At 37.7% G+C, this 23,946-nt stretch overlaps 3 protein-coding genes across 3 annotated transcripts; all 3 read right to left on the reverse strand.

The window, feature by feature from the left end:
* Window positions 1–255: 255 nt before the first annotated feature.
* On the reverse strand, window positions 256–3,108 carry LOC116204544 (GDSL esterase/lipase At1g29670-like). Its single transcript, XM_031536684.1, has 4 exons — window positions 2,817–3,108; window positions 1,795–2,709; window positions 773–1,028; window positions 256–623 (listed from the first exon to the last, which is right to left on the reverse strand). Exons 2-4 carry the CDS (start codon window positions 2,077–2,079, stop codon window positions 397–399), a joined length of 768 nt encoding a protein of 255 aa, XP_031392544.1. The 5' UTR covers window positions 2,080–2,709; window positions 2,817–3,108; the 3' UTR covers window positions 256–396.
* LOC116204330 (GDSL esterase/lipase At5g45670-like) lies at window positions 2,141–3,016 on the reverse strand. Its single transcript, XM_031536419.1, has 3 exons — window positions 2,852–3,016; window positions 2,585–2,770; window positions 2,141–2,200 (listed from the first exon to the last, which is right to left on the reverse strand). The coding sequence occupies exons 1-3, from the start codon at window positions 3,014–3,016 to the stop codon at window positions 2,141–2,143; spliced, it is 411 nt and encodes a 136-aa protein (XP_031392279.1).
* A 15,610-nt stretch (window positions 3,109–18,718) lies between the features above and the next one.
* On the reverse strand, window positions 18,719–21,274 carry LOC116204542 (GDSL esterase/lipase At5g45670-like). Its single transcript, XM_031536680.1, has 5 exons — window positions 20,903–21,274; window positions 20,019–20,143; window positions 19,660–19,905; window positions 19,208–19,463; window positions 18,719–19,113 (listed from the first exon to the last, which is right to left on the reverse strand). The coding sequence occupies exons 1-5, from the start codon at window positions 21,150–21,152 to the stop codon at window positions 18,890–18,892; spliced, it is 1,101 nt and encodes a 366-aa protein (XP_031392540.1). The 5' UTR covers window positions 21,153–21,274; the 3' UTR covers window positions 18,719–18,889.
* Between the last annotated feature and the right edge of the window lie 2,672 nt (window positions 21,275–23,946).

Consider the following 23,946-nt stretch of genomic DNA (forward strand, 5'->3'; position numbering starts at 1 on the left):
TTCAGAAATTACAAACATAACATAATATTAAAATGCTTTGTTGGAAAGTGGAGTAAAGGAAGATGTAGGGCCGTCGAGTAAATAAAACTCCCAGCAACTACAAAATTTCAGCTCCATTAAATAATTTTTACTTATTTCATTAAGTAGTTAAAATTTTAGCACAATAAATTAAGTCTCAACATACACATGTTTGGTCTTAATTTTCAGATTTGTTGCTTATATTTTATGAACACCTGAAAATAACTTTTGGTTTATTTCAACATATACCGAACTTCGAGGAACAAACTGCTTTCACGGAAGTTTCTTTTCCTTTAGGAAATTGACATCCGCAATGTATTAGGAAATTTCATGTATGGGGCTCTATAGTCACGACTCCGTCCCTCCGCTGCTATATATTCATAGCTTTGCAAGTTGGAGGATAGACATGGGGTAAGTGAAGGATGACCAAGAATCGTTGTCAAATAGCTTCTTGACTACGGCCAAACTTGCAGCTTCAGTCAAGGAGAACGGATCCCAGAACACGTAAAGGTTCCGGTACCTGGAAGGCATCAGGTGAGGTAGACATCGGACTTGGCCTTTGTTTCTGCCTATGCCGCTGCAGGCCATATTAGTAACTGCCAAACCTGCAAGAAGAAGGAAACAAGCAACCTGCTGTTATCAGCAAAAACATACAATTCGAATGGGCAGATCCTCCTTCAGAATCACGGAGATGAAGACATAAAAATGGTGTTCTTATGTTGCATGGCTTTTAACAGTATTATCATCAAATTACCGTTTGATGAAGGACGGTCCACAAGATTCCAGAAGCTGCAGAAATCATCAAGACAAATGAACCTAGAGTCGGTGTAGTCTCGATTTAAGTCATCAACTAGGGACTTAAGCTTGTCATTGTATATCCGAACAGGAGCATGGAAGCGCTCGGTGAATGGCGTATGGGTCCAAGGATTCTTTGCCTGAAGAGAGGGTGCGCACCCGATTGGGACTACTGCATCCAGCATTATCTTCCTTGCCCCATATTGATATAATGTCTTTAAAAAAAAAAAAAACAACATACGATGAAGGTAGAAATAAGAAAATGTAGATTTAGCTCTTATTCCCAAGTTCCCAACGGTCGATCCCAATTCGACATTTCCAGGGAAGAACCTCCAAATGCTCGAGATTTTTTTATAGAAAAGGATAAAGAGATAAGAAGTATACTATAATTCCAATTGGTACAGCTGAATCACTAGTTCTTGGCATCAAAAAATTGGCAATTATGTTAATTATGACCATATCATAAATTTTAAAAATTTAGGGACTAAATGAAAAAATGAAAGATAAGGACTCTAATTAAACAAATGAGAAATACAAGAATCAATCACGAGAATACGGAATAATAAAAAGGTCACATGATAGTGTAGAGTTCGAAACCCACTAAAATTTTGTAGCTAGGATCAAGTTGGGATCAAGTTAGTGCCCGGACAAGAGTAGTTTCAATCACACTCACGAGAAAAAGAAAAAGGAAAATAAATATATACATACTTCCAAAGTTAGCCCTCATGCAAATCGCCATGCGACTTGTATATAATTGCGGTTTTCATCACTAAAAAATTAACTTTTACTTCACCATGTGTATCCAAAGCATTATCATTGAACTTTCGGTTTTATTACGTACCCAAAGACTTGTTTGTTCATTCAAGATTGAGTTCAACTAAAACTGAAAGGAAATCGAAATAGATTGATCATTGATATCAATTTGTTCCCAACAAAACTGACTAAGTGAACGCAAGGGCAAAGAGAGTTATTATTACCGACCTCGATCCTCTCCGTGTAAGTTTGAATCAGAAGGTCCGCAAACAGTTCCGCATTGTACCGGCAACTGGATGAATACTGCTTAGGTCTGAAGTAATTGCCACAGAAGTCGTTGTTTCCGTGCATGACATGGTACAAACACTTGCTCAGGTAAGACAGCGCGGAGGTCTCATTCCCTCCAGACATCATTGTTATTCTCGAGACTGTATCGGCATGGTTCTTCAGCTGATTGCTGAATGTCACTATATTTCCCTGCAGGTTCCTCATATTATTTAGATGCGATGACATGTTCCGCGTGTCTTTTATTTATTCCGGCTGCACAAAAAATGTTTACCGACATTGGAGAAACCTATGTTGGTGCTTCATATAAAAGTGAGACATTTCTAGAGGCCAGAAATGTTCTACCAAGCTATTCAATACAGATCGTGGGAGAGCAAGTCAAACATTGTAAAATTACGAAGAAAAATATAAGTGAATCATCTTGTTTGCTTAAACTGAATTGGGTTTGGACAAAGGTCGATCTGCTTACAAGCCCCTGTGACATATCTAGAAGTATCATGCGGAGTTCTGCCGATCGAGTACCTATAGTTGAGTGTTTGGAGCATACCTCTATTTAGTTAAAACAACATGACATGAGTGTTTGGTCTTCTTTCTCCAACGTTCATACTTTCTTTCTATTAACTTCTCTGTACGGCATATGGAAAAATGTGTCTTTCGTGGGTTACGTATATAATCTTAACTTGAAGACGAGGAAGTGCATATTTACGTCTTGGTAAGACATGAATATATTTACCAATGTCTTCCCAGTTTCTTCCAAAATTCCAGCACCAACTGACGCATAATTTAGTCCTCTGAGTATATCTTCGTCGCTTGCATTCGCAGGGGGGAGAATAAACCTGTCGAAGCCCAAGCACTGAACTGTAGGAACAAATAAAAATTGTGCAGGCATCAGTGCTGTACTACTAGCAAGACACTTATCCTGATGACATATTGAATCTGAAATCAGAGAGATTGAGAAGGAAAACCTATAAAGTCCGCTATGTTCCTGCCATTGCTGAACCTTCCGATTGGACCGTCTGGGAAAGTCGATCCCTTGCGATGGGTAGTTTGCCTTGGCAGCTGTCTTGATGTTGTTGTTGTTTCCATTATTGATCTTCGAGTCGCCGACGACGAAGTAACAAGGAACTACTGATGCGCCATGGAGCCAGTTCACAAGCGTAAACATTAACAAGGCCAAAATCGGCCCCCATGTCCCCAATTCCAGAGGCATTAATTTTCCCAGAGAAAAGGCAATCAAAGACCTTAAGAAGGAAAGGTCGGAACGTGGGGAACAGGGCAAATGAAATTAGCTGAGCGGTTGGATTTATACAAATGGGCTTTAATAACATATGAACATTTCATTTTATTAAAATCAAGGATGGATGATCTAGCTAGGGTGTGACGTCGATCGGGACCACTTGCCTCGTATTCATCGCCTTGTTCATCTCCATAAATGGTTTCGGTTTTCAACAAATTCTCGTACGATTTATCCTTGACTCACATGTTAATTTAATTAGACTCCACTATAATTAGTCTAGAACGTCGTCCTAGTTTCTTGATAAAGTAAATATAACATTTAATCAGTGTTTGAAGAATCAGCCCTAAAGAAACTTCCTAATACGAGATTTTAGGAAATCGAAACGTTCACTCCTTCTCGGCCAGACACTTGGGGATGGTATTTTAGAGATACAATTGCCTTGAAATATTGTGCTATAAAATTATTAGTTTTACCAAAAGATTGCATGTACAATTCTTGTGGTGAAACTACCTGTATTCTTTTATTAACTATTACCAAAAGGTTGCATGTACGATTCTTGTGGTGAAACAACCCGTATTCCTTTATTAACTATTAGGAAAAAAATTATTAATAAAAGTTGAGTTAATAATTTAATCCCTAATAAATACTATATTAACTAGTATTCTGACTAAGTGTTGCATGGTTTATTTCAATAGTAATTATCCGAACTTTTTAAACATAATTTTACTTTTTAAGAATAATAAAAAATTTCTCAATAATTCAAATTTTCGATAATAATCTTAATATATTAAACTAAATTTAAATAATTTAGAAAAATTTTGCTTCTAATTCTCTTATTTAAAGTGTATTGCGTATTTATTTAATAGTTAACATTATGCATGTTCACAAAAAAATTCTTAGTGCAAGTAAAAAAATTTGATTTTGGAATATTTTTTTGAAATTAGTGTTTTTTCATATTGTTACATTTTTCACTGAATTTCTTTTTATATGACCTTTCTAGAAATAATTTCCTTTTTAAAAAAATTAATGGTTTGTCATGTTTTATTTAGCATGCATTGCATATATATTTAATCAATAACAAATTATGGAAATTCATTCTTGACATAAAATTCAAGTATATAAACTTGATTTTGTATATATTTTTTAAATAATATTTTATGATATTCTTACTTTCAACTGGTTAATTTTATTGTTATATCCAATCATAATTTTATACAAGACTTTTTTAAAATCATTTTTATAATTAAGTTTAGTGAAAAGGCATGTTTTAATCAACAATATACAACTAATAGTTTTAATTGATACTAGGTGATAACCAACGGGTTGCGCGGAAAATATTTTTAATTTTTTAACCAAAACTGATATTAAATTAAGTACATTCTTAATTTTATTCAAGAAAAAATATATTGTGGATCAAAATTGTTTCACTTAAAAACTAAATGAGTTCAGCATAAAACTATATTTCGTCAAGAGTGAAACTTTAATATCCTAAATACATTGTGGAAAAAAGAAAGTAATTTGTCGGGTTTTCTAATATAAGCAAATGCAAATATTAAATAATTGTTTTAGAAAAATAAATAAAAAAGGCACATCTTCAAAAATATAATTTTTTCTCTATGATAAAGACCATAATTTTAAATTATAATATTTTTTTTTACTTTCAATATTTATTTAGTTCAGTTTTTGGCAGATCATACAATCACCGTATTAACAAAATGTACATCTTGCATTACAATCACAATTCTTAAATACAATAGAAAATTCTTCAAACAAAAAATACAATAGGAATAAGGCAACAATCTAAATACTCAATAAATAGGCAATACCAACTCATAACAATCGAAGAAAACGCAATAACATAGAATAACTAAATCCTAGTGCGGTGGAATCACTCTATGAATTAATTTAATGAAAAATTAAGGAAAACTCAATGACTGTGAAAAAATAAATAACAACCACTAAAAAAAATAGTATTCTATCTCCAATCAATGATTATCCATGATATAATTAATATTGTTATGAACCTGGTTGAAAACGAAAGAAAAACCTACTTTCAAGTCTGCATGAGCAAAAACAATCTACCTTGAAGTTTGATTTTAGTGCTAGACGACCAATATATATACATAATCATTTTCTTAAATATATCCAACCAAAGCAATATTGTATAGTAGATGTAGTAGAAGATAGTCAGATTATATCCATATATAGCCTGACGGAATATATAGAGTATATTCATATATAGCCCAATAAAAAAATATATTTAGCCCAGTATATAGATTATATATAACATAATATAATCAATGAAGGGTTACAATATAAATGAATATAGATGCCGTTTACTAGGTGTCTTTTATGATCTACATACATATATATATATATATAGATTATAATATATTTTTTATATTATGTCATTTATATATTCTTTTTCAATGAGTGAAGCTCTCCTATTTTACCCAAAAAAAAAAGAGCGCTCCTAGAGAAATCTTAGATATGCATATTAATCCCAATCTACACCATGTCCCTCTTCCGGTTACCGAAATCCACATTGAACACCATCGACAAAGTAACAAGAAGATTCTGGTGGGGCACAACAAAGGAAAGTGGAAGCTACTACGCGCCAAAGAATTGGGAGTCCATTTGCAAACCAAGAACAGAGGGAGGGCTAGGATTTAGAAGGGCAGAAGACTCAAATAAGGCAATGCTTTTTAAAACAGCTTGGCCTTTAACAAAATCAAACAACAGCCTTGCCGGTAGAGCCATGAAGGCCAAATATGGAAACTTCCTAAACCCCAGCAACCGTAGCTCTCCATCACCAATTTGGAAAAGCCTCCAATAGTGTAAGGACACCATCCACGCAGGTACATATTTCTCTGTAGGTAACGGTTCATCTATTTCAGCATGGCTCGACCCTTGGATTCCAGGTACGCATGATGATAAACCCTCTCCTAATACTAATGTAATTCCAAATCCAGAGCTCAAGGTACGTGATCTTATACTATCACATCCTAAAAGATGGAACACTCCGCTTCTCACTAATCTCTTTGAGCAAGGTACTGTGGCGAAAATCCTCAAAATTCACTTGGCCCAAGAAGACTGTGAAGATGCAGCAATATGGGCTCCTACCTCGTCAGGGAAGCACTCGGTCAAATCCTTCTACTTAACTGACCAGAAGCACAGATTCCAAAATAATAGTGAATTTGAATGGAAAGCCATTTGGAATCTGAAATTCCATAACCGATTCAAACTCCATCTTTGGAGAATAGCCAGTGAATGCCTCCCCTGGTTTAGCGAAGAAAACACCTCATGTCCTATTTGCCAAACCAGTTCCAATAAATTACATCATCTCTACGGAGACTGTATTTTTTATCGTGTTACTTGGAGGGAATCACCATGGGGTATTCAGTCAAGCATTATACCGAACACCCATGTCAAGGACCTAATTAACTTCATTACTTGCCCCCCTCATATGATGTTTCCAAACTATGTGGATAAAATGAAATTCTCTTTATATGTACCTATAACTCTTTATCAGTTATGGAACTCATGTAATGATGTCTTATATGCAGGGAAATCAGCAGACCTTCACCAAACCATCCAAAGAATCAAAAGCTGCTACATCGAGCACATCAAAAGGGGACAAACCGCAAGAAACCAAGAAGGAAGCTCATTCGCTCTACCCCTGCAGCTCGAACCTTCACAAGAGCCCACAGGCCCCGACTGGAGCATCATCAGCACGAACGCGTCTTGGCGAATTACCACCTCATGCTTATCAGGGGTCCTTCACCACCCACGTAGTCCTCCAACACTCTCATGGTTCAAGATATCACACGAGGACTCGCCACTTCATGCAGAGGCCTAAGCTGCACTCCTTGTACTCTCAATAGCTATAGAAAGAGGATTCACGAAGATCTAGCTTCGTTGTGATGCACTAATGCTTGTTAATGCCATTTTGCACCCACACTCCTCCCCGTGGGAAATTAGGAGCTTAGTATCGGATATCATTTTTATTTTGAACTCCCTTTTAGACTGGAAATGTTCATGGATCCCAAGGTCGAATAACACCCTAGCCCATGATCTGGGCCATTTCGGCTCAGAGTCAAATTGTAACACTCTCTGTATTTTCCAGGGATATCCGAACCTTGGTAACTATGTAACTTCTTCTTCGTTTTGATTTATGAAACTATGCATTATTCAGCGAAAAAAAAGATATGCATATTATTAAACTGATAGGAGGGCTTCTTACCACCAACACAGTGGTCTAATGGTTAAGCATCAAGTGTTCCACTTGAACATCACGAGTTCGAACCTCACTGGGGACGTAGAGCTCGCCACTATGTGGGTGTATTATGGGATGGCGATGGCCGGCGCATAATACTTGATCTAGTGGACCTTGGACTTAATTTACTAGTGTATTGGTGAGGCTGCGGTGACTAAGTTGGGCTAAAGTCTCAGCGAGCTATGGCAAAAGGAATATTCCATGGCTGTTAGGTTCCCTTAGTTAGGGCAGTCACAGCGGGCTAATAACTCGACCTAGCCTTTTATTCAGGAAAAAAAAGATAGAAGGGCTTCTTTTATCGTGTGGTTTTGGGCAGGTAGAGCAGGATCAATACGGGATTGGACTATAATATAGTAAGGTAATATTACGATATATCTAAATGATCGATTGTAATTTATTACGTATTTCAGATGTCCTTTGTCAGCACCCCATTTTGGCCCGCCGGCTCCAGAATGGACAAAATCGTCACTTTGTTACCTCGAATAAAGGAAGTATTTCTAGTAAATTGCTCGAGCATTCATGGCCTTCGAAAAAGTGACATTTTTCTATTTTTAACATCAATTTTATAAAAAAATATATTTTACGGGGTGTCTTTGAATTTCGCGTGCGTCGACGTCAATTTTCAAATCCGAGAAGAAAACTCAAGGTCGGGAAATATTTTATTGCATAACATTGATCTGTAAATTTTTTTTCTGAACACAATGTCGGTCCCGAATCATTTTTTGGACATCCAATTACAAAGACGAAAATTTTAATTTCGACGCGCGTTAAATTTGAATTTTCGAATTTCAAAAAAAAAAAAAGTCGTCAGAGGCAACGGTCAACTTTGACCGTTGCCCCTCAATCTCCCCCACCAATTTTGTCTTCTTCCTCATTCCTTCCTTTTTCTTCCCGATTCTTCCTTCTTCTTCCTTCTCTTCTTCCTTCTTCTTCCTTCTTCCTAAAAAAAAACCGAAAACCCTAATGAAAAAAAAAAACAAAACCCTAGCCGCCACCTTATTCACCTCTCTTCTTCTTTTCTTTCAACCGGATAAAAGGAAACCCGTAACTTGTTTTGGAAAGAAAAAAATTGCAGCTCATTATGGAAAAAAAGGGCAACACATTCGGCTAGAAAAAATAATAAAACCCTAAGCTCGCCCGGATTGAAGGGGACGGACGACTTCTCTCGAATCCGAAAAATTCCCCCACGGCTCGACCTCCGAACGCCCACAACTCAGGATTCCCTCGACTCTCCCTCAGTTCGCAAGTGAGGAAAACCGGCGGCTCGATTGTCTCCCTCGGCTCGTCTCTATCCCCTAGCTCGGAAACCCGGGTCCCTGGGTTCGAGCCCCTCACGACCACGTTTCCTCCGGAACTCTCTCGGCACGGACGCCGAAATCCCCTGCCTCCTCTGGTGGACCGACGTGCCCTTCCCCATCTCCCTCTTTGTTTCATTTTCCGGCTAACCGGACCGGTTCCCCTTTTTTTTTTTTTCGAATCAGCATAGGTTGCGGATCGGTCCAGACGGTGTGCGGCGGCCCAGCCCGGTCTTCCAGCAGCCCAGCTCGGCCAGTCCAGAGCCCAGTCCAATTTGGCCCAATTCAGCCCAATTTGGCCCAGTCCAAAGCCCCATCCAGAAGAGGCCCAATCCGGCTCAATTCGGCCCAATCCGCCCTCCATCGGCCCAGTCCAGCTCACCGGCCCAGTTCGGCCCACTTCCCAGCAGCCCAAGTTGTCTGGCGAAATGTTTCTTTATTTACAGATCTGCCCCTATTCTTCTCAAACAAGGTAAATTCTCAACTTAGTGGCATGATTAGGGCTTCTTTGCTGAATATTAATACTTGCTCGATGGATATTATGTGAAATGAATGTTCTTGGGTCACGTGGGTGATCAGATTTGTCTCGAACTCGATTTAACGAACTTTTTGTTTTGTCACAATTCAGTCCAGAGGATACATTTTATTTTTTTAAGATCTGCCCCGACTTCTAAAAATTATTTTCAATCAAGTCCCGGTCATTTTACTATTTTCCAATCAGTCCTTGAATTTTTCAGAATTTTTCAAGCATCCCAAAGGACTTTCTAAGTTGTTTCAGTTTAGTCCCAGGGCCATTTTTCACTTTTTTTCAGATCTGCCCCGAATTTCAAAATTTCTTTTCAATCAAGTCCCGGTCATTTTACTATTTTTCGATCAGTCCTTGGATTTTTTCAGAATTTTTCAAGCATCCCAAAGAACTTTTCAAGTTGTTTCAGTTTAGTCCCGGGGCCATTTTTCACCTTTTTTCAGATCTGCCCCGAATTTCAAAATTTCTTTTTGATCAAGTCCCAGTCATTTTACTATTTTTCAATCAGTCCTTGGATTTTTCAGAATTTTTCAAGTATCCCAAGGAACTTTCCAAGTTGTTTCAGTTTAGTCCCGAGGCTTTTTTTTTCGTTTCCAGATCAGTCCAGATTTTCAAATACGTTTCAAACAAGTCCTGGGACATTTCCAGTAATTTTTACACAGTCCCCAATTTTTCATAATTTTCAAATTGGTCCCTAAAACTTCATCCGAATTTTCAAATCAGTCCCTGCTATTTTAAAATCGTTCAATTCAGTCCCCTGGACATTTTTTAAAATTATCCGACCCTTTCTTACTTGGATCACCCACCGACAATGTATGTGTCCCATTTAAATATTTTATTTTGTAATTATATATGATAAGGTCGGAAATTAGAGTTTATCGGGCGGTCAATTAATGGTTATTTCGACGTCTCGAAATCCGTAGACTAAAGCATTCGGTAAATTTCTAATTAACCTAAAATTCTACATATGGGGTAATCGGGACGTTAAATTTGGCTAAATTAAATCACTTGATTTCTTTAAATGGATGCACGGATTGATTAATAATTTGTAATCGCGTCGACAGTTCAAGAACTGTTAGTCATGCCCTTTTCAAAATTCACAATTTCAAAAGTACCGAGATACGTGCAACGTAATCTTGATTTTCATGTACACATATATTTACCGATTCAAGGGCATGATTACCGGTTCTTGTCCTGTCGTAATCCTAACGTAGGTTTGTGCATAGAATTGGTCAAAACATGAGAAAACAAATTAATCACAAACTCGGCTTAAATCAAACATGGACTATAGTTAAATAGAGGGTCAGGTTTTGGATTTTTAGGTGAAAATACTTTTAATCTGTAAAAGTCATATTGTCGCGATACAGAATAATCTAAAAACAACCCACACATTCGAGACCTGACTATGGACATCACGTCTGTCGGATCCGTTAAAATAATGCCGGATGCGACATACCCTATCCATCATCCATTTTGTTTGTTTTAAGGTAGGATTTGTATGCCAATATACTCCGGTTAATAATCAGTTAATTCACGTAAATTCGGCGATAACAAGAAACCTCATTTTTTGTTTATTTGAGCTTGCATGTTATATTTTTGCACTTGTTTGTTATGCAGGTCGAGCCCGATCCTTTAGGATACGATTCACATGGGGTCCAACGCCCCAATCGTAGATTACGGAATCTAATCCCCTAAACACTGAATGCGCACCTTAATTTCAATTTCTGTCTTTTCAAACCACACGGTGAGCACGAGTGGGATAATGACCGAACGTGAACCGACCGGGATTTAGTTGTTGTAATTTGTATTTAATTTATTTGAGAGGACAATGTAAGGATTTATGTTGTACGTTTATTCATGTAAGAACCCCGGTCGGAGAGCGGACAGTCGGAGTGTTTATTCGAATTTACGGTGTCAAAACGCGTAAGATGAGCGGAACTTAATTAAGTGGTAATTAAATAAAAATGGCAAGCCTAGACAAGCTAGAGTACCGATAGGGCATGCGAGATATAGGCTCGCATGTAACAGAACCCCCGAATTCGGAACCTCGGGTTTCGCAGACCATATGCCTTAGCAATTAGGTGTACCCGTACCCCTAGACCGGGCAACTCACCGGCCCTCGACCTTCGGGTCGTAGACAGGTAGTGGCGACTCTTTCTCACGTGCGTCCGTCGCGCGTCCCCAGGAAGGTGGACATTCCCAAGCCGCGTTGCATTTAGTCGCGCGCATGCGTGCCCCGACGAGACGAAATTCGGGTGCGCACAGCTTGTTAGACTATATTCCACTAATATTTTCCTATCAAACATATATTCTACTGTATACTTCATTTTCCCTAATTGTGGATACAGTCTATAAATTTCACTATATAGATTAAATAAGAGAATATTACAAATATATTTTTTTTAGGTGGATATATATTTCTTGATAAAAGAATATAAAAATCTTCTTACTATATAAATGATGATGTGGCGTTGCGAGGGAGCTTTGTTTTTTATTTTTAATGATGTGGCAATATAAAAATTCGGGTCGCGCTTTGTTTTAATATATATTGATGCATAGCATATTTATTTAATTGTCAATATATGCATAGTAATAGATTTTATAATTAAGTTAAAAAAAACTTTATTTGCATATTTCGAAATAGTGTTATTCAAATAGTTCTCCGATATAAATTGTGATAATTTGTACATATACTCAAAAATATAAAAAAGAATTATCCATCTACATATTTATTTATTATAATAATATGTTATTTGAGTTAATAAATTGAAACTAATTATATCTAACGAAAAAAAAATTGAAACTAATTATTGTACTTATTATGAGCATTTATTGTACTTACGTGAGTTTCACAATATAGAAATAGACTGAGTCAGTATTCATTTTTTACATCAATCCAATCTTGACACCTTAAAATTACATCAACTTGGTCCTTGACGTAATCTTTACGTCATCCCAGTCCTATACCTTTAAAATTATATTAATTAGATCATTGGCCCTTAAAATTACATTAATTAGTGCTTAACCCATTGTTCTACATCAATTTGATTTTTCAAGGACTCGTCAACTCGAATACACGTTTTCACTTGCTTGTTGCTTCTAGAACCGATATGAGGAGCATGACTATAACCATTGCATTCAGCTATTTTCACCTTCATCATCGGTTATATTGCAATTCGGGGATGTTGGTTTCGAACAGGATTCTTCAATTTGGTGATTTAGATATTTTAGTCCATCAAACACATTCGATACAATATAAACAATGGACAAAGGATCTCACTGATATACTTGTAAATGGTTAAGGACCAGATTAATGCAAAAAGAAGATATGTGAAACATCTCTCTTGGGGGTGAAATCATTAATTTAATTAATTAGTAATTAGTAATAAATTACTCAAATTTGCGGTTAATTACTTAAGTTTTGGGCAAATTATTTCCAAGTTTTACTTAAACTAGATGTAGCCCCGCAAGTTGCACGGATATATGAAGAAATTAAGAAAATTTAATTTATTCTAAGTTTATGGAGCTTTCAAGCGTTTTGTTTTTTTTTTAAAGATTGTCCTTTCCATTGATCTCTCGAATTATATGTACATACGTACCTCATGAGTCGAGGGAAGTAGTGACGATGTTTGGGACAGAGTTGAGACCTCGAGCTAAGCAGGCTGCAAGGGAGAAGTCGCTTTTCCAACCGTGTATCTTGTGATTGCGTCTACAATGCATATGATCTTCTGTTTCTCGTTATTTCTTTTTATTCCATTATTGATAATCTTCACTTCACTTCTTTTGTGTTTACGGCCCTGATTGCATGATCTTGTGATGACGATTTGTCCTCCAAATATGTCCCATTTATGCCATCTAAAGCATTGACGATATCTCTTCTCTAATTTGAATATACATAGATTTACATTTCCATGAAGACCCCAATTTTCATTCTAAAGCAAAAACTGCGGATTATGTGTGTGTGTGTGTGTGTGTGTGTGTGTGTGTGTATTATACATTCATGCACGCTACAAATTTGTAGTTGTGAGAATTAACAAGCACAAGAAACGATGATATATGCATGTATACATTGCCTCATTTCCGACCGTCGACCAACCATCCTCACTTCAGACCGCCGGCCACTAGTCCCTCTCTCAAACACGTTTCGCTCCCACCTGGTTTGAGATCTCAAACCCATCTCGCTCCCATCCAATTCGAGAGATCTCATATCACCAATCCTGCGAGAACTCAAGAACATGGAGGAAGAAGAACAAACGGCAGAGATCTGAGGAATAAGCAACCTAACGACTTTGCCGATGGGCCTGACCCCTCGCTCTCCTCTGTAAGCACCTCATTTTGGCTTAGGCTTGGTCAAGAATTAGAAAAGGACCCTAGGTACATCATCGGTCAGAGAGCAGGTTCGAGCAGAAAAGCCTACAAGGGGACGACTGCAAAAGATGATTTTCGAGACATATCAGATAAGTTCTTGAGTGCCCCCTTCAAGTTCTCATTTTTTTTTGGAGCTTATTTCAAAATAGTACGGTGTGATAAGTGAAATTTTCCCCGGGGATTGTACGTAGAAAACAATTTTAAAGAACAACATGCAATCCACGGTGGCCTTACTTTAAAATTCTATCATTAGTATTTTTCAGTAAAAATGGCACCTTAATATTTTCTGATCGATAAAAACTCAAAAATCCTTTGATTACTACACTTTATCCTATAGAAGAAGGGTTTCAGACGGGAAATCAATATTCTTATGTCGGGAGAAATATTCATCTTGTGGTATTTTCAGTTAAATAATCATCTCCTGATTTTGAAAATATTTTTCGGTAAATTTTCTCTATGAATATGTGCTTAATTCTTTCAGAAAGGGTGAAAATGAAGTTTTTCGTGAAGTTTAGTGGCGAGGTGCGATTAAATCAGACTAAACAAGTTCAATTTGCGCTTGTTAAACTCAGTTCCGTCTATTCTGAAAATTAAGGAGGACCCGCGACGGCACTACCCGCGCTAATGTACGAAGGCGCGGATAGCAATCTCGCCTACTGGCGTCCTCGGGAGCACCGAAATTCAAAAATTCCTTTCAAAATCGCCCCTGTACTCTTGGTACTTTCAAAAAGACCCTCGGCTCCCCTTCCTCTATTAATAGAGGATTCATTTCAGATTTCAAGATGATCTTGGCACTTCGTGAGCTGAAATTATGCCGAAATTACTCCAAAAATCTACAATTATACCTATATTGAACCTGAAATAGCAAGGAAAGCATTCACTGATGTCCCGTGATCCCATTTGAAGTTCATGTGGCCCGATTCGGTTGGACAAAAGGTATAATAGGCTTTAATTTGCAGCCCTGGCCGACCCCAATCCGAGCTCTCTAGCTCAGTTATAGCTCGATTTGCGCTTCCTTTATTCACTTCTGAGGTTCTGATGTAACTATATAGTGAAAATACTGCACTTCCTTTATTTTCATTTAATTTTTCAAGCCTAATACATGCTCAAGGATAGAGTTATGACTATGAGATGATGAAAGCCCCAGCGTAAAGCCTTGATGCCAAAACTCGGTAAATTAGTAGAGACTGGGATGATTTCGTAGTTTTTTACGTTATTATTGTGTTTTATGATTGATAATATGATAAATGTGTATATTAGCATGTATATGACCCTTATGATGGGCCAAGTGGTTAGATTTCATGTTTATGAGCCTAGTTAGGGATAGATTTGCTAGGATCAGCCTTGTTTAGCATGTCTTAGAGTCGGGTCTCTTAGAAACCGAATTGATAAGGTCCTAAAGTGGTCCAAAATTGATTAATTCTCCTTGCTTGCTCTCGGGTCTTAGAGTCTATGATGGAGGCCGAGACATTTTTATTGTTAATTGGGGTCAAATTGAATTGAAGTTGCATGAATCGGATGTCTTGGTCTCGGCCATCCAAGGGATTAAATTAGAAAATGGTTAATCAAGTTCAATTTGCCCTAAGAATGAAAAAAAAAAATCCAAGTCTGGGAGTCATAATTGGCCTCAGCTATTTGCAATTGCATGGTCAAATGGGCTTAATTGAGTTCACGTAGCTTAGGAAAATGAAATGCTTGAATCTCTGTGTGTGTATGCATGGTCGGATTGAACTTGTGTTGGTTAAGTGTCAATTTGGTGTTTCCTTGGTTAATTGGACTCCAAATAAGATAATCATGTATACTAGACACTTAATCATGCGAATCGGGATTTGATTCATCCGCTTAGACAAGAGTCCTACGCTTAATTTGAGTAGGTCCATGTGATCTTGAGGTTTGGATATGCTGTGTTTGGTTTTAGAGTTAAGTGAAGCTGAGTTTTGATTTTAATTTGGTTGTAATTATTGTGTTTTTGAATTATGAGAAAAAGTGTGAAAAAATAATGAATAGTTAAGAGAAAGTAATGATCGTGTTATTGAATTTTGAAAAAAGTAATAAATAGTTGAGAGAAAGTAATGATTGTGTTGTTAAATTGTAGAAAAATAATGAATAGTCGAGAGAAAGTAATGATTGTGTTGTTCAATTGAAGATAAACAGAGTTAAGTTGAATGTAATTAAAATTTATTTGTGAAGCCAAGCAAACCCGTCTAGCGTGAGTCGGGATTAAATCAATTAAAGTCCCCAATTGATCAAACTATTGAAATTGCTTGAATGAGTGTCTAACTTGAGTGATCATTGGTCAATTGACATTAAAACCAGATAATCACTTAAACTAGACATTTAATTCATGGGTTTGGGGTAATGAACTCACTCAAAGGGTCTTAGGATAGGACCTTCTCTCTAGATTGTTGGGATTAATTGATTAAACCATGCAAACTTGGCTTCAAAAAACTGGAATAAATTGAAAAAGATAAAATTTGTAAATAAAATGAATAGACTTAGAATAAATGGACTAGATTTTCATAGATTAGGGGCTTTATGCCCCTTTTCATATTTTTGGGCCATCAACCCACTTTCCTAGGCCCATTTGGCCCATTGGATTGTTTCTTGGCCCAATATGGCCTACAAAGGCCCATTGGGGGCCCATGGTGAATGAATATGATGAATGTATGTATGCATGGAATGAATGGATGCATATGGATGAATGTACATCTATAATGGATGTATGGGTACGCGTGTGGACGTACAAGGTTGTAATTGCACATTTATAACTTATATAATACACGAATATGATCCTCGACTTGTAGGGTGAAATAATTGGACAAAATTAAAACAAGAGTTAGAAATTAGAAATCTAGGAGGGTACCGATTTCATGCAAACACCCTTGCTTGCGAGTGTTGGTGTTATAACAAAACTCCCGAATTTGTTCAAGACCAAGTCAAAAATGAAAAAGCCCCTAGGAGATTAGTGTCTTGATCAATTAGAGACTTAGATAGTTCATCGACCAAATTAAACTATGTAGTGGCGACTCTAATCCGATCCTAAGCCATGCACTAATCTAACTTCCCAAGTCATGCGGGCTCTAAAAACCACACCGACAACATGCCCAAATACTAATTTTTCACCCCCTTTTTATTTTTTACTTTTCGAGTGAATTTGGGGTGGCCCCGCCGACCACCCCACATCACAATCATGGTTGCCGATGAGCCCCAACACCGCCAAGAACCTCATTTGGAGGGTGGGGTGGCTAGTGGGGGCGGCCCAACATCTGATTCATCAAATCTCAGTGAACTTCAACTGAGATATCTAACGAATCGAGGGTGGGGCCATCCCCGCCGACTACCCCACCCCCTGACTGTGCACCATCGTCCCCCAGGTCTAGGGTGAGGTGGCCAGCAGGGGCATCCTTAGTTCTCATTAGGAGAGATGTCGACATCTCATATTGAGATCTATTTATTTTTAATTTTAATTTAGTTAAGTTATTATTGAAATAATTTATGTTATTTTTTCTTATTTATAATTTTTCAAATTTTTTAAAATTTTGTTATTGTAATTTATTTTATTTTAGTTTAAATCTAATTTTTTATTTTATCTGAATTTTATAAATAGTTTTATTTATTTTTAACTATAAATATAATATTTATCCTCAACGTAAGAGCCACATTTTCCAAATATGACATGTTAACATCAACGTCAACAAAAGATTAACGGTGTTAGTTCTAAATTGACGATTTATAGTTGATTTTTACAATTTGAGACAAATTTATATTTGATTGTTACATCCATTATAATATATAAAAGTCGAAAAGCGCTTATAAGACGTTATTTTTTACAAACTAAATTTATAAGCGCTTAATTATCTTTTGGTCTACTCGGAAAATAAATTTCTAGTAAAAAGATTCATGCATCTATCCATTTCTCAAACTAATTCATTTTGACGCTTTATATTCTCGCATTCGCGGATACTTCAAATACATGTTACTATTTATTTACTGTCCATAGTCAATTCATATTTGCATAGTAAATCTTTTGTTGTATTTTATGGAAGTACGTTATAGATACTTTCGTATTCCTAACAAACTATATATGCCTTTAAAAACCTAAGCTTCAATAGCGCAACATCACTCAAGAGCTCTTGATTTTATCACTTTTTGAAATGAAACATTTAATGTTTTTTTCTACATAAATAATTTTTAATGTAATCTGGTGCATATATCTGGAATTGATGGATGGTGTGAACCGGGTTAATTGGTTATTGTGGTGAGATTTTTCTACTTATGCTAACATTTTACATAATTTCTGCATATAGTTGGAAGCATATGGATGGTCTGAACCGGGTTGCTCAATGCATCGTCGCGAGATTAACAATATATTGCACATAATACTATGATTGAGTAGGATATATTCGTACATGATATTATGATCGTTAGACTGACAATTTCTTCCTCTTGCTCCCAAAATAAATTTTATATAGATGAAATATTGGAGTGTTTATAATTCAATATATGTATAGTCAACTTTACATCTTGGTTAGCTATCGAAAATAACTTATACTTTTAGCTTCAAGTATCATGCGTAATGCGCTGGTTCTCACTTAATTTTTTTAATTTTGCACCGAAGTGTTATATTTGCTGTCTCTAAAAGCTGCAGGAACGCGGTACTGATCAGGAGATTGCATACTCAGTGATGTAGCTAGGACACTCTACGACTCGTGACCACGGCCAGCGGACGAATACCGCGGATTCTGGTTGCCAAAACAGCCATGAACTTGCACGAGACCTTGGTCAACGGTGGTGGACTGCGGTAAGCCATTGCAACCCACGACTGCAGTTTGGACAGCTTGAATCGCGGTCTTGAGGCATGTTTGCCTCTGTTCAGCTTCAACTGCTAACCACGATTAGAGGAAGCAGACCACGGTCATGATCCCTGTTTGCAACTTAATTACTCGATGAACTTCGATTCCGACCGTCTTCGTTCCTCGAGTCTTCTAGTTTCAGGCACGAATTTGCGGCACACTCGAACAAAAAATTGCATTGGGAAGCCTTTTCTAGCCGGGGCAAGCTTTCCAATCCGACGACTGGGAAGTCCTAAAGGTACGATGGCCGGGCAGTGTTGTAATGTCAAATACAGCCCATCGATTGATCTCGATATCATCCGGACAGAAAAATTCATACCAAAGGCTTAAATCCCAAAATCGTACATTTATCATCATTCACTATAAAATACATATCCTTGATGAGACCCCACATAAGTTTATCTTACCAACAAGATTTATAATGATAATGTAGTGAATTCAGAAAAAGAAATAAAATTGAAAACGCCGTCTCGATTTGTGATTTCAGATCTGAGCAAGGCGGCGAATATCGATCGGGTAAGCGTCCGAAGGGGACTCCGCGCTGTAAGATCTTCTCCCGACGACCACATTGGCTGCCTCCGTGGGGTGGAACGCGTCCCAGAACAAGTACTGCTCCCTGTTCTCGCATGGCGTTTGGAGGGGCAAACATGTAATTTGCCCATTGTTCCTCCCAACTCCACAGCACCCTGCATTCGTCACTCTGAAGCCTGGAGAAGTCATCCAAGCAAAATTAGAGATCAAATAATTATGGCACGATCAGCAAGTTCGTCGGAAAAGCATAGCATATATGTGTGGACCTACCGAAAGCGGCTGGTCTTTCAATCAAATCCTGGAAAATTCCATAGGCGTCAACATAGATGAAGTGAGCATCGGCGAAGTTGTTGTTGAACTGGTCGACTAGGGACTTGAGCTTGTTGTTGAATATTTGGCAGGCCGCGTTGATCCTCTGTACGCAGGTGGCACCGTCGGCGCTGTTCTGAGCCAATTCGTTCGGGCTGCAGCCTATTTGGCCCACCCCAATCAGCACCACCTTCCTCGCTCCATAGTTGTACAAAGCCTACAATCCGAAGACCATATACACCGAAAAAGTTCAGTGAAAGCTGTCCAAAAAACTTTCTATGGTACGTTCATCCACTCATTTGTGCCGTGTTTCAGCCATCCGGCGAAATGCATGACACCTTGTCATTACGGTCATCATAACTTAATAAGGAGAACATTAGAGAAAGATGACAAAGATTGAGTGATGGACTGACCCTCAGTCCCTGAGAGTACTGCTCAATGAGCTCATCGGCATATTCTTCTGGTGTGAATTGTCGACTCGTCGAGTAATACTGAGGCATGAAGTAGTTGTTTAGGTAGTCGTTGCTTCCCATTCCGGCCGAGTAGATACATTTGCTCAGGTAATTCGCGGCCGTGTCCTCATCCCCCAGTATGTTCACCAGCTGAGACACTGTGTTCTGGTAATTTTGGACCTGCCCAGCAAAGCTAATCCTGCCTCCCTGTTTACATTAGATATAAAATAAATTAATTAATCAACTAAAAAGGGTTAATGATTAATTTAATCTGGTGATGAAAATTGGATCGAGCTTATATATGTGCAAGTTATTCTTACAAGTTGTTGCCCGGTTTCCGGTCGAATACCAGCAGCAGCAGACGCATAATTCACTCCCTTCATAATGATTTCACCACTCGCGGTTGCGTAGGGTGGGATGTAATCGTCGAACCCAAGAAGCTCAGCTAAAGATTATTTATAGCATATTAGGTTACTTTAATTGATGCATTTGGGTATCAGCCTCGCATTTTCATCTAAACATAAAACTTTTGATGCATGTGTGTAATTAGAGTTTTGACCTATCTAGATCCATAGACCTCATTTACAACCGTAATACATATAAAAAAAATGTTGGATTTTATGCTTCAATTTAACCGTCAGAAGTAAAATTAATATGCTAGTGTATATATATATATATATATACATAAAATCATAAGCTAGACATAGAAAATGTGGTTCATGGATAGATAAGTCGCTGATAATAGGGACTGTTTGTGTGATCGAGATGGGGATGAAATAATTAAAGTGCATTTATTTGACACATGAAATGTATGTGATCTAATAAATATGTAAGCCTCACTAGGAAAGCGACGCCGCATTGTTTATTTAAGCGTGCTAGTTATTATTAGGGCGGAAAGCAACCAAACATTATGAACATAAATGAGACATTCATTTTTCGCTTTTTTCCCTTTCTTTTTATGGTCTAAGTCTGCACTTTCGACTAGATGACATTTGATCATATACACGAAAGAAATTCACAAATTGCAATGTGATTTGTCCAATTTAAACTTATATTCTATTGCATGCAAAAGATATGATGATGATTGGCTTAAGTAAATCTCAAGCCCACAATCGATTTATCTAAAGCATAGAAGAACCATTAATTTAATTGTGTCCTTAAAGTTAGCCAGAAGAGGAGATATACATCTATCTTGGATTCTTACCGATCACATCGACTGTGGTTTTGCCGTTGCAGAAGCGCCCGGTGGGCCCCCCGGCAAAGTCGATCCCATAGGGCAAGTAGTTGGCTCTAGCGAGCGATGAAAGCTGATTGTTGTTGCCGTTGTCGACCAAAGAGTCCCCGAAGATGAAGTAGCATGGAACTTGTGGCTCTGCCTTGGCCGTATTGATCAAGACTATGACCACCAACAAGCAATCAAACAAACCCAACAATCCTCTCATCCCTAGAGCCATCTCTAACTACACAAATAGCTTCAAACGAAGAACTTAAGAGGATGGAGAAGGGGAAGAGCTATAGAATGAAGAAGGGTTTCTATGAAATGCTTTGGAGTGGACAGTGAAGAATGAGTGGGAGTGTTTGAGTGTTTTATAATGGGGGAGGGATAATTGAATGTTGGGGAGGGGGAGAATTGAACGGTTGAAGGGGTTAGATAGGATGGCATTAAATTCACGCGGATATAATGTGATATTGATGAGCTCTCGAGAACATGGATCCGACGACCGAGTCTATAATGACTGAATGTATCTTGCATTTGAGTTATGATATATGTTTACGATACTGACCACGAAAATCGACATTGCCGAGAAAGAGATTTAGTACAGTAACAATCGCCATTAATTAGTAATCAAGAAGTTCTATATAGTAAAATTTCTCGTTACCTTTATTGGTTCTCTCCTTAGGAGCTTATGAACTTTGCAATTGAAATCGGACGTCATCATTTGTAACCTTTTAAGTGCTTCTACTCATTGAATCCCCCTATTCCTTTTTGTGTTCATCATTACCTCATTCTATATATAACTCATTATCAGCCCGCATGAACATAGTTGATAGATATATAACCTATTAAAATTTTCATTTTACCTCAACTTTTAGAAATTGCAAAAACTTTGAAGCTGTACTTATCTCTCAAAAGAATATATGGAGGAATAAAGTTCAAGGATGATTACTTTTGATTGGGGGCAATATAGTGCCCTAGTAGAAAGAACTTCATATATATCAATAATTAGACAAATTTTAGATCGGGAAAAGCAGATGACTGTCAGATTAGATTGTTTATAATATACAGATTATAACTGTCTCTGCAGTATCATTTTATTGAATAGACCAGTGTAAGCGTGTATAAACCTATCGATAGGTAGCACGATCTACGGATAATCTATAGAAGAATCATAACTACTGTTGGATTTCTTTTCTGCTCGAGGGGGCCATCGATCCCATAGGAGGGGGCGCCAATACGGTTGCGTATATATCATCGAGCATACCCATGGCAAGTCCATTTTGATATGCTAACAAAGGCAACAAGAGGCAGCTGAAGGAGTAATCATTGGGATTATGGTCACCAACTAAGAGAAAGATACATGCAGTTGCAACTTTCAACAACGTTTCATTTATTTGACCGAATGACTCTGAAGTTGAGTAAAACTTCGAAATTTGAATAAAATTAAGTTCAACTACTATGGTTCTATTTGTTTTTTAAAATTTTTGGGGCATTAAATGGACGTGCATGATGGTGAAAAAGAATGCACGCACCATCGTATCATCATGGGGTTGACGACCTTCGAGGTCGACTTCTCAGAAACCCTTGACGAAGCAAAATCACTGCCCCAGATAAAGCCAACGCGTCTCTCTTCCCTCTTGCGTGCATGACATATACGTGTATATATATGTTTTAATTAAAACTTGTCTCAATCTTTGAATTATACTTGTTTTTCCATCGTCGACGAAGCTATCCAATTGCTATTTAATGTCATTCTGAACCCAACACATGCATCTGAACGGAGCTGCAACATTTGGACCATATATAGGCTGCGCAACTGTTGCCAATCCTCGTAAGCCACTCGATCATCGACTGGATGCCCCACTGGGAAGATAAACAATTTTGCATGGCGTAGTTGTCCTGATGGATCGATGATCTGAATTTGCATGTGACATTATACATATATGTTCATTCTATGACATTTAGTACACGCATGTGTGGAGATAACGAGTGTAGGCGGCACCGAGGGGTCCGAGCACCTTTTCTTTATAAATTCTGCCCTAGACATGGAATTTTTGACTTTTGAAGACGGGGCATGGGGACACCGACTATGGCGATCTCAAGTTGCCTTCGGAAGGCCTAGCAGGCTGCAGCTAGCCGAGTGTAGGAGGACAGTTCAACGTGATTTCAGTATTATTGGCTATCTCATGGAATAAGTTCAACCCACCAACCCCACATTCAATGCAAATGGGCAGTTGAAATTATTGCTTTCTCTTGGAGTCGTATAACTCTATCTGCTATAACAAGCTAGACATGCAAGTTCGCAAATAATATCGCCATCCTTGCGAAATCAGCAGTAGGATAAGACCAATTCAAGAAGCGGCTCGATCGAGTCGTCAGAACATAATCGTAATCCTCAGGCTTGTTGATCTTGAACGAGTTAGGTACGGAGACTAGAAGTCTCTCAAACATGCGCAGATGGAATCCACAACGAATGATATCGAAATTGAAATGTCATGAAGGCAATTCTCGTCAAGCACGAAGACTCACACCAGTGAGAATCATACTCAACACCTCTTTGATTTCAGCTCGAAGGCGTGAAATCCCTTTTTTTTTTTATGGTAAAGGTAATAAGTTAATGGATATAATTCAATTCCAGCGAGAGACAAGGGGTTGGATAACTATCAAGTGAGGGTTGGAGACGTCATTTACCAATTCACAAAAGTCATCACCCACCACATGACACCTATTTATGGCAAAGGCAGTGCATGACTCTTGTCCGTTGATAGCTAAAATGCCCATCCCATAATAATACAAAAGGTTGCAAATGCCCTAAACACACAAGTAGTAGGTCCACGTGAATATATAAATCGATAATCAACTCACGTGGCCAAGGTACGACGTCAAGCCTATGGTATTCCAATCACACAATGGGCTGATGATAATTTTCTTTCTTTTTTTCGATTATAAAAGAGGCTCATTGACCTAATATAAAATATGATAACTTTGATCTAAAATAAAATAAAATATTTCACAAATAAAATAATAAT

Source organism: Punica granatum, chromosome 4 (assembly GCF_007655135.1).
Source record: "Punica granatum isolate Tunisia-2019 chromosome 4, ASM765513v2, whole genome shotgun sequence".
Lineage (NCBI taxonomy): Eukaryota > Viridiplantae > Streptophyta > Magnoliopsida > Myrtales > Lythraceae > Punica > Punica granatum.

Bases quoted from the DNA above. Each gene is read 5' to 3' on its own strand.
- LOC116204542 (XM_031536680.1), bottom strand. From the start codon at position 21,152: ATGGCTCTAGGGATGAGAGGATTGTTGGGTTTGTTTGATTGCTTGTTG. The intron at 19,906-20,018 runs GTAAGAATAACT...TAATGTAAACAG, and splicing joins CGGAAACCGGGCAACAACTT to GGAGGCAGGATTAGCTTTGC. The intron at 19,464-19,659 runs GTCAGTCCATCA...TTCGGATTGTAG, and splicing joins AGTACTCTCAGGGACTGAGG to GCTTTGTACAACTATGGAGC.
- LOC116204330 (XM_031536419.1), bottom strand. From the start codon at position 3,016: ATGTTTACGCTTGTGAACTGGCTCCATGGCGCATCAGTAGTTCCTTGT. The intron at 2,771-2,851 runs GTTCAGCAATGG...ATATGTCATCAG, and splicing joins CCAGACGGTCCAATCGGAAG to GATAAGTGTCTTGCTAGTAG. The intron at 2,201-2,584 runs GTAAATATATTC...TGTATTGAATAG, and splicing joins AAGAAACTGGGAAGACATTG to CTTGGTAGAACATTTCTGGC.
- LOC116204544 (XM_031536684.1), bottom strand. From the start codon at position 2,079: ATGTCATCGCATCTAAATAATATGAGGAACCTGCAGGGAAATATAGTG. The intron at 1,029-1,794 runs GTCGGTAATAAT...TTTTTTTTAAAG, and splicing joins CTTACACGGAGAGGATCGAG to ACATTATATCAATATGGGGC. The intron at 624-772 runs GTAATTTGATGA...TTCTTCTTGCAG, and splicing joins GGACCGTCCTTCATCAAACG to GTTTGGCAGTTACTAATATG.